This window comes from Patiria miniata, unplaced genomic scaffold, assembly GCF_015706575.1.
Source record: "Patiria miniata isolate m_02_andy unplaced genomic scaffold, ASM1570657v1 HiC_scaffold_30, whole genome shotgun sequence".
Lineage (NCBI taxonomy): Eukaryota > Metazoa > Echinodermata > Asteroidea > Valvatida > Asterinidae > Patiria > Patiria miniata.
The window spans coordinates 2,549,199-2,562,692 of record NW_024037070.1 but is presented as its reverse complement, the minus strand read 5'-3'; the positions used below and the strand labels follow the sequence as shown (position 1 = coordinate 2,562,692).

The 13,494-nt window shown below is 38.0% G+C and overlaps 1 protein-coding gene across 1 annotated transcript; it reads right to left on the bottom strand.

Moving 5' to 3' along the window:
* Positions 1-3,872: 3,872 nt before the first annotated feature.
* LOC119739471 lies at positions 3,873-12,675 on the bottom strand. The gene is made up of 6 exons (XM_038214440.1): positions 12,321-12,675; positions 11,146-11,270; positions 10,612-10,823; positions 8,700-8,803; positions 6,851-7,100; positions 3,873-6,516 (listed from the first exon to the last, which is right to left on the bottom strand). Exons 2-6 carry the CDS (start codon positions 11,256-11,258, stop codon positions 6,260-6,262), a joined length of 936 nt encoding a protein of 311 aa, XP_038070368.1. The 5' UTR covers positions 11,259-11,270; positions 12,321-12,675; the 3' UTR covers positions 3,873-6,259.
* Between the last annotated feature and the right edge of the window lie 819 nt (positions 12,676-13,494).

Below are 13,494 nucleotides of genomic sequence, written 5' to 3'. Positions count from 1 at the left end.
TAAAAGTAGTTAGCTGTAAGGTATGAATTTTTATTTCTGTGTTTCACAATTAACATTAGAGTCAGGAATTGACATTTCACAATATGCACTTATGACATGGACACTAAGCATTACCTGTAAGTTCAAAGACCTTCTTACATGTAATGTTGTTCTTTGATAGATATACCTTATTTCTGTTGTTTTATTCATATACATATATCAAAGAGCAACATTACGAAGGTGTTTGATCTTAATGCTTAATTTTCATATGCTAAGCAAAGAGCATAATTATTGGGAGAGTTCAATTTCTTATTTTAATGTTAATTGTCAAAGAAAACTCAAAACCTACAGCTATACTTTCATTTATACGGAAATATTTGTTAAAAATTAAAATTTATTTAATGCGCAAACAAGTCCAAAGATTGGGCACATTTTTAATGGTAACGTTTTAAGTCACCAGAGACGAAATGTGACGACAAGAACATTAAAACGAATGACAAAAAACGAATTTGCTTTTTCAATTCAACGCCGATTGCTTCACGAGACGAATTTCAAAGATTTTGGACGAATCGGAGTGCTAACAATTTGAATTATACTGAACCTTAAATGAAATCTAGTGGTGGCTTTTGAAATTCAAATTGAGAATTGAGCTTGTCGATGTTCGGGGACGAAATTAAAGCATCGATATAGGGAATTCGTGTGATACAAGTGTTAAAATAACCGGGAAAACCTATATTCAGTCCATAATTTGATGCGTGTCTGCAGCACCACTAATGGTATAGTGTTGACAATCGGCTTCCAAAATGAATACTGTTACGTCATCAAACCGCAAGTTGGATGTTATGCATACACTAGCTAAATCAAAGATGACAGGCACGTGAATACGAAGTGAGTACAACGGAGAGATTTATGACACAAATATTCCCAATTATAGTTTTTTCGGCTTATTTTAAATCATATTTTGTTCAAATTCACCACCTCTAACATTCAATTTCGTCCGAGAAAACCATTCACACGCTTTTCCCAAACAAATTTAGGTATTTACCATTCACTAAGTTTGGTCACCCTTTTTAGTCGCCGGGTCGAGAATACTCGTCATTAACCCTAAAAGGACAGGCGTCAGTCTTTCTGACAGGTAAAAGTTTCGCTAAACGTTCACAAAATTAAACGAAAAGTCCCATCCTTTATAACAGGGTTCGACGTTAATTTTTATTTTCACTAGCCAGCCGGGCTACTGAAACAGACTCTTAACTAGCCCGCGGGCATTTTCACTAGTCCACATGTTTTTCTTTTATAGAGTGTCTCATAAACAACAATTTATATAATAAAACACGTATCTTGAGGCAATCTTGTCAGTGTTTTTAATAAACGGATCTAATAATTTAACCCTAAACAGTTAATCAAATTAGACACAAATTAATATAGGTTTGCTTTTTTAATTTATGATTTATTTCTTCCTGTTCTTTCATCTTTGCCGTAGCCCAATCATATTTTGACTCGCCAGCCGGGCTACTTAAGGAATAGTTTGACTGGCCCGCCGCTGTTTTGACTAGCATGTTGCTAGCGGGCTACCACTAAATTCGAACCCTGTTTAAAAACTAACCTGTCGAACTTTCAGCACAGTAGATGTCATAGTTTTTGATAGAACTGTGAACATGCATCTCCATTCTACGGAAGCGTATATGCCCATCCGAGTTACTGCGTTACTGAGATGAAATATCTTGGAAACATAGAGTTCCATCATAAAATATCTTTACAGCTCGGAATGCAGTGATAGCCCATCATGAAAACGCTGAATTCCATGAAAGCCTATCATGGAAACGTGGAAATCCGTGGTAGGTTATCATGGAAACGTGGCATTCCGTGATAGGCTATCATGAATAAGTGGAATTTCGTGATACGCTATCTTGGAAACGCGGAATAATGCAACATAATCTCAGCAACATAGAATTCCGTGATGATTTATCGTGGCGAAACGAAATGCCATCGTTAGCCTATCTCAATATTCCACGTTTCCACGATGGCTCATCACGGAATTACATGCTTTCACGATAGCCCATCATCGAATTCTATGTTTCTGCGATAAGCTATCACAGTATTCCACATTTCCACGATAGCCTATCACGGAATTCCACATTTCTGTGAAAGGCTATCACAGTACTCCACGTTTCCACGGTAGCCTTTCAGGGAATTCCATGTTTCCAAGATATTTTATCCCAGTAACGCAGTAACGCGGATGGTCATGCATATACGCTTCCGTACCATTCTGCCTCAACGCAAAGCACAAGTTTTCGTTGAAAGCGTGACGGTTTGTTCCTAAACTCATGGCGAAGAACTCGTACTCATGGAAATGTACCCGATTACAACACTGCGATGGACAGAATCACGTGTGTTTAAATAAGAGTTGGTAACCAACAGAAGTAAGCTTGCATTGAGGGTGTATATGGACAAAACTCACCACATTTTTATCAGAGAATAAGTATCCAAGACGAGGGATCGGAGCGTAAGGAACCCCATAACGCTTGTGACGAATAGCGCCCTCAACGTCTGAACGATAAAACAATAATTAATGAGCATTGGTACATTTCCACAGCGAAGTTATGCATCATCGGTGTTTTTACAGATGAAACATTCTCCACAATTAAAATCGTGGTCAATACCTTTTGCTCTATTTTTTTTTTTTTTTTTTTTTTTTTTTACATTTTTTACCCCTTTCTTGGATTTCAATTTAGTATGATGATTAAACGCATGCACAATTTTGTTTTGCTGCAATGAAAACAGGGTCGGGGAGAAAGGGCCTATTTCAGACATTCGTGAGTTTTTAGACGCATGAATTGGCTGGCGTATAATTATGCCCAGATGAATATTCCAGTCATGGGCGTAGCGAGGAGGGGGCAAGGGGGGCACGTGCCCCCCCCCCCGGAAAACCAAAAAAAAAAAGAAGAAGAAGAAGAAGAAAAAAAAGAGAAAAAAGAAAAGAGAAAGAGGCGCGAGAACAAAATGGTGTAAATTTAATGAGTTGGGGGGGGGGGCAAAATGTCCCTGCCCCCCTCTAAAACTGATAAATCGAGAATATGTTGAGAAATGCAAGCATTTTTGGCAAAAAAAATGTTTGCCCCCCTCTGGAAAAAATCCTGGCGACGCCCATGACTCCAGTTGAAACCGGTTAAACTGGTACCCGCTGTCATTTGAGATTTGAACCAGCTAGCCGACCCGGGGTTGGTAAGCGATCAAAAACCTATTTTGTTTGTGCTTAAACTTTGAAGAAGTTTTGTCATGGGTTTGGTCTGGATTGTCAGGCTAGCAACCGAGTCTCTATGATGTTATCACCGTTGAAGAATTAGATTTTGTCTGAAGAATGATAAATATAGTTTAGAAATACAGCATAAGCGCGGGGTTTTGTTGTGTGTGTTTAATTGTTCGTGGGGTGGTTTTTTTTTGGGGGGGGGGGGATGTTTTTCACTTGCAGAAAGAAAAATCTAAATTAGGGTTTTTCTAGTATAAAATCTTTGTGGAAAATTACAGTGACATTTTATTGCATGTTGTACCTGGTTATGCAAATCAAGCACTTTGCTTACATAATACATGATTTAGCCATTTCAGGTTAATGAATAAAACGAGATATCTGCGTTCACATTATAGCCGAACAATGTAAAATTCAACATTATTTTAATTTACTGAATACCTGATGTAGGCCTAATCTCAATGTAGCAATTAACTTTAAAAGTGAAGTGTATAAAGAACCAATAATTATGGCTCACTAGACAAAATATGACCAGCAGCAGGATTCGAACCCCAGACCCCCTCTGCTTATGAGTCATAAACCTTATTATGAAAAAGCTTAGTGAAAATTGTAGTTGAAGAATTTGGGGACACTACAATGTCTCTTGTTGACATCATGATGGACATCTTATTAAGCAACATTAAACAAGCAACATTAAACAAGGCACCTCTAAGCTCAGATAAACTTATTAATTGGTTGTCAATTTCAATACGTTCACTTGTCGAACAAATAATAAATAATACAATGAACGGCAAAAATATGTTAGGTTGATATGTCAAATTAGTCTGCCTCTTTTTTTTTTAAATACTTTGCATAAATTGGACTGTGATATGCCACAGAAATTTACAATATGGTCAGCAAAAATAAATACAAGTGGGCAGTACAAACCGTAATATAAAGGTTAAACTGGATACAAAAGGTGTCAAATTTTGGATATAATTGGCTTGATGGCTTATAAAGGGTAATCCCATTCAATGTGTACAAAATGTTGACATTCGAATTGAACGGTTGTCCAATTTTACGAATCACTAACGTTATTTTCTGCCATAAACCCTGATGGCATGAATACAAATGCTCTTATAAACTCATTACACGTTTTCTAATAATCAGTGGCAGTGTTTTACAATCTTAATTAATTCAGAATGCATAAGGTAGTTATGAAAACTATCGAAATAAACACTAAAGTGTGAAACATTTTCAACATGAAATCGAGATCTTAAACTTTAAGATCTCGATTTCATATTGTGAAAGTTATTCACACCGGTACTTAAACTTAAACTCAATGTAAAAATGTAAAACTGTTTTACAAGATGCACATTTAATTATTTTGTTAAATTGATTAACTGTTTTGTATGTATCAAGACCTGTGTTTACACATTGTTACTTTGTTTACATTATTTTTTTCGTTATTCGGAAGAAAAGCTATAGGCCTACCTAGAATATTTCTTATACAAAGTCACATTATTTTGATAGTGTCAACCGTGTGAATTAGGAAAATTAGAAACGAAAAACTGTCAGAAGTTATGATTTATGGCAAATATTTATCAATGCATAACAAACTGCACATTTAGCGTGGTCGTTATATTCAAGAACCTTTTACAGGTGGTTGGTTCACAAATATAGGCAAATCTCTAAAAGTAAAGTAATATTTAGGAGTAAATTCTCTCAGCTGAACACGGTAGTTGCAAAGCTTGTCAAGTAACAATCCTCGTGTTTTGTAAAATCTACAAAATGAGGTAGTGGGTATTCCATGGATTTATGTTCTCTTTAAACATTGTCATTAGACCCCTATACCAACACTACTGCCACGATATCAAGTTATTTTTTTTTTAAGACAAAGTGTATATTGATCTTATTTAGGAGTCATTTAACTGTCAGTAACAGGTTAATTAACTTAACTTTTTTTTTTACTTTTAAAGCAATATCCAAAAGAGTGTTCTGTCATCGCGTAGCTTATTACATTAATTCTAGAGAAAATCCTTATATTAATCAAATCATGTTTGATAAATAACATTAGCTCATCTGCTTTTTACAAGTGAAAATGCACTGACTCTGTAATCTTTTGATTAGACAAAATTTGACTGAATACTTTTTTTTTCAAACACAAAGAATGGATCTCAGTATTTTGTATTCGTGCTTTCCTCTCGGTTCATTACGACAGTGATAGATCAGTTATATCTTTATACAAACTATACACTGTACATTTATATGCACAATGCGCTGACATTACGGCAAGGGCACAATGAAATAGTCACCAAAACACCAGCTGACGACTTTGTACAATATGAACAACATACAAAAACAAAATCACTGTTAAAACTATTATATAACATTGTCAGTATAAAAAACACTTTGTACATATTATAAAAGTAAAAAAGGGATTCTATTTAATAAAATGCTGTACATAATACACGTGGTTCCCCACAACCTTTTTTCACGCACTGGTAATTCCAGGGTAATATGCTGGCTTTAGCGAATGGTTCACAGCTTCTTCTAATATAAATAATATACAATAAATGAGTCATTTTATCTCGTGGCTACACAATAATATTCAAAAACATCACTGCAGCCGGGCATGACTGTACAGAATCCTGTGTGAAGATAGCTCTGTAACCCTAATACCCCCAGAATGGTCCCTGGATATATAAAGTGTCAACTTGGGAGGCCTCGCAGGTCGCCTGTCTCTTTAAACAGAGCAATATTTATAATGCCATCAATATTGTTTAGTTCATGCCTGTTGACTTAGCAGTCAATACCAAAACCGCTAATCTTGGCTTATGTGAGGTGAAAGGCCAGGATCTTACAATGGAAATGAAGACAATTGTGAGTCACCCCGAGCTTGTGAATTAAAAACCAAGATACATTACATGCCATGCTCTGACCGTCAACACGTACAAATTGATAGCGTCCTCCAGTATGTATCATCGTTATCATCGTTCTGAATACTTGAAGTTAATCAAGCACGTTCGTATGGCCATATATTGGACATAGCGCCCTCTATATGCTGTACTTGGTGCATATTTTGACTCGTCTGTGCTGCTTAGCCAAGAACTTGATGGCTCTTTGAATGTGTGGTAAATTTGGGTCGTTACAACGCTTCGTGCTCCTATGTACGCATTGCCTGTACTTGACAAGACTATGACAAGGGTCTTCTTCCTCTGCTTGTAGTGAGGCAATGAATACATCATTACATGGCTTCATTGTTGACACGATACAGCTCTGTCTCCTTGATCTTGGTCTGTAACGCCTGGACACTGTAGGTGGGTGAAAACAGATTTTGTACAAATTGAGTTAGAAAAAAATAACAAAGCACTGCTTCGTGTAGATCGCACTTAGTTTCCCCGGCAAGGATTCCATAAATTCTTTCAGCTTTGTATAATAAAATGTTTGCACTAAATGTTATGACTTACTTTTAGACAAGAACTTGTCTTATCTAACAGGGCATAGGCCTATGTCAATGGTGGGTTTTTTTACATACCGGTACTAGTATTCATCTCGCGTTTAAGCGAAGCATATTATGCAACCTTTCGTAAGTTCAGAAAATTGTCCCCGTTTAATCTGAATAGCAAGTACTGATTGATGTTTTACCCCGGGTTCTTGATGATCTGACTTGTCTCATGCCTCTCGGCATTGTCATGGATGTGGATGATGCTGGCATGATGGTACTCAAAGCTGTCGCTGATGGTCTCACTTTGGTTGACATGTCTTGGCAAAGTGCCTTCTTGAAGCGCCGCAAGAGCAAATCCACTTGGTCGTTTAATATTTCCTCTTCCTCTCGGTCTTTCGGTGACACCGTAGTGCATGCTTCCCTTTCATTTCGGATACAGTCTCTGTACACCTAAGGACAAGCAAATCAAAAGGTTGTTGCTAAATGATGTGAAAGTTGCAAAGGCGACTTTTTCGGAGCACTTGTACATTCGTCGAGTCGTGTTTTATAGACCTTTCTCAGGGTACGCCATCTTGAAAATCAAAGCGAGGCATATAAAGCCAGCAAACATGGCGGCGTAAACAGTGTGTGATTAACGAGTGACTCTCGCAAAGTTACAGCAGATCGACACTCTTATAAATGGATTAATAGCTCAAATTGCCCGAAAAAAATCAATCGACATTCTAGGTAGGTCACATCTCATTGTATTTTGAAGAAAGATTTTATAAATATAAAACCCAACACCAGTGACCGAACTGAAGTTTCCGTGTTAGTTTACACGTAGTAGCACCGCCACGGGAGAAACTTCAAGGTTTTCTATTTTCACTTTTCCATCCGCGGCGTTTTCTGAGCTGAAATTGCACCTGTTTAGTAGAAAGTATCTACATTATAAGACTATCCGTGTATTGTTATTCGCACAGGACCTGTCATTTCCAGAAATAAAGAGGAATTGGAGCCCGTACGAAACAGTGAAAGAAAGTTCTTGCAAAGTTTCATGAACAACTTTCGGTCGCGCACTCTATCCCGACTCGTTTCCGTGCACATGGTGCGAGCCTAATCCGAGACAATCATCGGCACCGGTCTGCTCAACAAACAGACAGGCGTCTCGAATTGGGCTCGTGCCATGTCGCACATGAACGAATGTTTTCACCTTCCCACATCGGCATCATTGGGCTCCAATTTTCCTCTTATTTCTGGAGAAAAAAATGTCAGGACCTGTTGCAATTTGCGGATAGCCTCCTATAATTTAATCATTTACTTGAGATGTGCAATTTCAGCTCAGAAAACGTCACGGATGGAAAAGAGAAAATAGAACTTCTTGACGTTTCTCTGACGGCGGTGCTACGCGTACAAAACTAACACGGACTCTTCAGTTCGGCCGCTGGTTCTGGGTTTTATATTTATACAATCTTCCTTCAAAACACACTGAGATGTGACCTACCTAGAATGTTGATTGATTGTTCCAGGAATTTGAGCAATCAATCCATTTCTAAGATTGTCAATCTACTGTAACTTTGCGTGAGTCACTCGTTCACCCGCATACACTGTTTACGCCGCCATGTTTGTTGGCGTACCCTGAGAAAGGTCTATTAATATTATTTCTTCATTTTTGGGACTGATATATCGGCTTTATAAAATATGCAGTTTCTGGAATAATTAATTTCTTCATACAAAGTACTTCTCCAAAATTATTGGATTTTACATGTTACTGGCTTCCGTAACGAATGTTGACTGTGTGTATATTCGATTTTACCATGAATTGAGACTGGCTATTAATCATTCATGCATTAGCTTAGTAATGATTTCTTGCAAGGATGCAGACACATGTTTGAGTGTGATACGCATTCAGGTAACTGCAAGAGCTCTTACGTATCAGAGGCAAATTCAGTTGGGCCTTGTTTTGCTTAAAGAAAATATTGAATTGCATTAAATCAAAAATGTTCATAGAAACCAGCCTTTTTATATCAAAACGAATTGTGAAATTTAGGATGAAATTTTGACAGTACTCACTGGTAAACAATGACACATAGCATCTCCTTGTTTGTCGCCCCATTTCTGTACAGCATGTATGAACTCCTTGCTGCAGGTTCGCATAATTGTAGTCAAACAATCTTCTGGAATGTGAAACAAATCAGATCGGTCAATAAATCAGATCAGACATGCAAAAAAATGTCAATCTGAATAGTGAAATGTCAGCTTTAGTCTGTTCTAGTAAACGGTTGGATATTTTAAAATGTTGTGCTTTTTTGTTTTATTTGGGTGTGCGTTTGATTTTGTTTGTGTTTTAATACGGAGCATATTACGAATGCTTATGTTCACAGATATCAAATCTGTAATTAAGAATCAATTAGCGGGGTGATGAGCGGAGTGGGAGGAGAGGACAGTGGTTACATATTACCTAATACTTGAACTGAAAAGAGTCCTCATCGCATAGCCCTTTGTTATTTAATTCAATTCGGCATCGAATAACATCTAAGTTATTAAATAAATGACAGCTATATAGATGACAAGCACACGGCATGCATTATATGATGGATTTATAAGATAACTTTTTAAAACTATGTTTCTTGCCCTCTAGCTGGCACTGAGATGTTATTAAGATGATTGAATTAAATAACAGAGGGTTATGCGATGAGAACACTTTTCTATTCAAATTGGGTAATATGTATCCGCTTTGAAGGTTTCCATTTTAGCTTCCTCACTTTTGGGACTCAATTCACACAAAAATGAAAAACCCGGATGTGGCAGTAGGTATTGGCTCAGTTCTCCTGGCCAGAAGCGGAACATGACACGCCCACCTTGTTTCCGACAAAAGTCCCCAACGGGCGTAACGCATCACTACATTTCGCCAGCCCATCTCGTAATTCCCACAGTTTGGCTGAGTTGGTGGGGGGGGGGGGCTTGCCATTAGAATGAATGACGAGAAACTAGCCACATGTGAACGCTTACTAATCAATATCCGCCTTGACCGCATCGGAAATCGTCAATTCACCTCAACGACCAAGAACAATCCGCATTTACTGTCTGGCTGGTCACGAGAAGGTCGCCCATTAACAATTGATTGCCATTTGTACATGTACAGGTGGATGGTGCATGTAGAAACTCCAATAGATGAGTCTTCATACACTCCCTAATATCAAGGATTTTCAACGTAAATGCTACTCATATTGTGCTGAGCAGACACGGGTTATAACTAATTTGGTTCTAAATAAAAGCTTGAAGGGGAGGGCAGATCTGGGTGGGCAAATTAAGAGAGGAGTGGGCATTGATATATGGCGCCGTTATCTCAGTTGACGTGGATAGGTAAAACGAATGCATAATTCTGACAATCCTCTTATTCCCTAAATGAAGGGGGAGTATCAATGACACTATTTTCCAAAGGATGCAGAATTGGTGACAGATGAAGTATGTGAATGAGCTGGTGGTTAAGCTATCTGAATAGAACAAGATCCGACCTCACATGTCGCTTAGCCCACACAAGGCATTGTCATGCCGGGCAAAATAAATCCCTTCAAGGTGAGACAAACGCTTTGGTATATTCTTATCCATCCAACTCTGATTTTTCACACTTTGAACAAGCCAGCATTTCCGAGCCCCTCATTAGGACATCCGGTATACGTTTGAGGTGAATTCGCGTATTATTCTAGCATTTATTAGCAACAGAGAAACGTGTTCAACAGAAAAATGTCATCAACGTTTTACTGGTAACATACGGTACTAGGTCAACTCTTATATACGAAAACCAATTCAGTGGTCACATGAAAGTCGCTTAAATCAGACAATTTCGAACCCCCCAAAAAAACGTTAATGCGAAAAAAAACTCCGTAACTTTCTAACATGCAAGAACATCAATGCATCAAGGAGATGACTGATGCAAACCCTTTTTCTGCTTCTTTTCATTTATTCTAATATAAAGTCTTACCTTGAAGGTCGGGTTCACTGTGCTGAACTCGTGCTGTAAACTCAGTCAGTGAAATTCTCCCATCTTTATCCCGATCGAAACTGTCGAAGATGAGTTTGGATTCGATGTCTGTCGTGCCTGGGTTGGCCTTCCTATACTCCTTCGGTGTTATAAATCCATTTCCGTTCTTGTCATTTAATGCAAAAACCTCCATGGGAAGTAGTGGCACATAGCTGAAAAGAAGTTAATCGATAGAACTAAATGATACCAAAAAAAACGAAACTGGTAACACCGATAAGTTTTTTTCATCTGAAATAGGAAAATACTTTGTGAAATTAAGTCCATGCTCTCAATTCTTAGGGAAAAGTGTCCACAATTTACACTCAATTAAAGTGGCTTCTTTGAGGGTGCGAAAGCTTTCCGGAAGTTCTGGAAAGACACAGTGACAGTATCCAGACTTTTTGAATTTTACATTAAACCTTTGGAGCTAATGTTTTACGTGATTGTGTTGTTGGCTCATTCGTAAAGTGAAAATGATCGAAATTTGCCACTCACTCTGCACTACTTTCGTAATCAAACGAACTTGAAGAATAATCATCATCAGTGGGGATCGAGCCGACACAGATGGGAATAAAGCAAACGAGGTATGTAATCGCTAAAGCGTACATCGTGACAGGCCTCTGTAATGGAAAGCAAGGAACCAGCGTTAAATAACACAGTGTATAGTCTTGTGTGTAAAATTAACCTTGACGATATACGTCAATTCTCTTGAAAGTCCACGTGTAACAGGTTTCGACGCTTGAATAGTACGGACAGACGTTGTGGAATGGAGATAAATGCAGCAGTGCACAGCACGTGTCAACGGTCTCATTTGATCAGTACTGCGATAAGTGTTTCTTAATTAATGTTGAGGATTGTAGCAATATTTTGGGGGAGGGGCAGCTTTGTTGCAAAGTAATTTAAATATATGTATTACATGTACGTTTAAAAGCGAATGAAAACATAAAAAAATGCATGTGTAGTGTCTGCGTGACCTTGTCCGTCTATATTTAGGACGACTCTCAACACCTTTTTCCCCCAAAATATCGAGTACCGGTAATTAATATTTGAACAAGATGCAATACATTGATTACCCAAGTGCTGTGTGTGATGAGGAATGGTTCTATAGAAAACATCACACAAAATGCACACTAGCACATAAATATGTTGTTCAAATTTCACGGGGTGTTGTTGAACCTCATCTCCGCCAGCAAAAAGTATTTTATGTGGTTTACAAAACTTTAAAAAAAAAAAAAATTATTACATTTAACATTTTTATCAACATGAAGGCTTGGTGATCGGTCATGTGTACTTGCGTGGATTATTCAAGATTTTGAGTGATAATAGTGATCAATTATCGATTGTGTATTAATTATGTTGATAAATTGTTACAGCCCTCCGCAATGTGCAAGGCACTGATCTAATAATGAGTGTAATTGCAAAACAACCAAAATGCACCAGTTATCATTTCTGCGCCCTGCTAAAATGCCACATTATTGAAAACTCTGAATCGATTAATTCAATTACATGCAGAGATAAAAGGACTTAGCTAGTCGAGTCATTCTACCCAACACACGTGTGCCCTTTGCATTAACAACACGAATAAGTAATCAGCCATTATTGTTACTCAAGTCAATGAACAAAGAGCAAGTCACTTTACCATGAAGTTTGTCATTTATGGGCATACTTACGCAGTAGTTTAAGTCTGCAATCCAAATCCAAATATTATAAAAAATGTTCTCGATGGCGAATGTGATGCAGCAATTAATAAATATTGCAAGTTGAACACCAGGTCAGACTCTTGATCCAAACGACGATGTGCACGGTACATTTACTGTGCTGAATACAATATTCCGTTGTGATTAGTTTCCAGCACGCTGTCAATTCAAGTGTAGTGGCGGTTCAATGCGCTTATCCCATCAGAATTTACTGTTTTACTTCCATGTACTATTTCTACAACTCTGTAATGACTAGTTTATATATGGGACCTTCCCTCTATAGTTGACGTACTAACTATGGGTTCTGTGTGTGTGACTTGGCTTGACGGGAGGTAAATAGCGGGTCACTGCTGTCCCGCCCACTCACAGGAGTTGGATAAATGGAAGAAAAATGACAACACGTAAATCGGCTAATAGAGATCTTTGGTCCGCGCTGATTGATTGACAGTGCTCAGTTGCGAGCATGCGCATTATGCCTCAGGTAAGCGGCATTGTTGTGAGCGTAGCAACAGTCATGCACAACGCACAGGTGATCCTCCACGTGGGTACGGTCACATACAGCAAAATGGACTTGCCGGATAAAAAAAATCCAGAGCAGTGCAGTCATCCGGTACAATCACTGATTGGACCCATCAAGCGAAACCAACCAACTCACCTTCAGCATTTTGCACAACGTGGGATTTTTAGGCTACAGAGGAAGAAATAACAATAGAACCTTTTCGGATATGATTGCTATGGTGACTCGACAACTAGTTGTACTACTAGTAACATGGCTTAGGAACAGGTACCTAAAAGTATTGGGAAATAAACGGCCAACTTTACTAATATAATGCGAATTTGTATTGGGGAATTAAATGGCATCTTGCCAATTTGCTTTTGATTCTTGAGTGACAGGTGTCCTTGAGAGAAAAACATGGGGATTAATGCATGTTTAATATTTGGTTTGCATTCCATGTCAAATCAGTTTGTGTAACAGTCTATACAAACTAGAAATGCGGAAACACCAATTTGGAAATACTTAATTTAAAAACAGAGACGACGTCCTACATACAAAGGGATACAAAATGTACATCAAATGACATGACTTTACGGAAAAGAGTGAGTATGATAAACTATCAGCTTTAGTCAAGTAGTACATAACAATATG

Excerpts from the sequence above, each read along its gene's own strand:
- LOC119739471 (XM_038214440.1), bottom strand. The coding sequence starts at position 11,258 with ATGTACGCTTTAGCGATTACATACCTCGTTTGCTTTATTCCCATCTGT. Across the intron at positions 10,824-11,145 it reads GATTACGAAAGTAGTGCAGA|CTATGTGCCACTACTTCCCA; the intron begins GTGAGTGGCAAA and ends ACTTCTTTTCAG. Across the intron at positions 7,101-8,699 it reads CTATGTGTCATTGTTTACCA|GTGTACAGAGACTGTATCCG; the intron begins GTGAGTACTGTC and ends GCTTGTCCTTAG.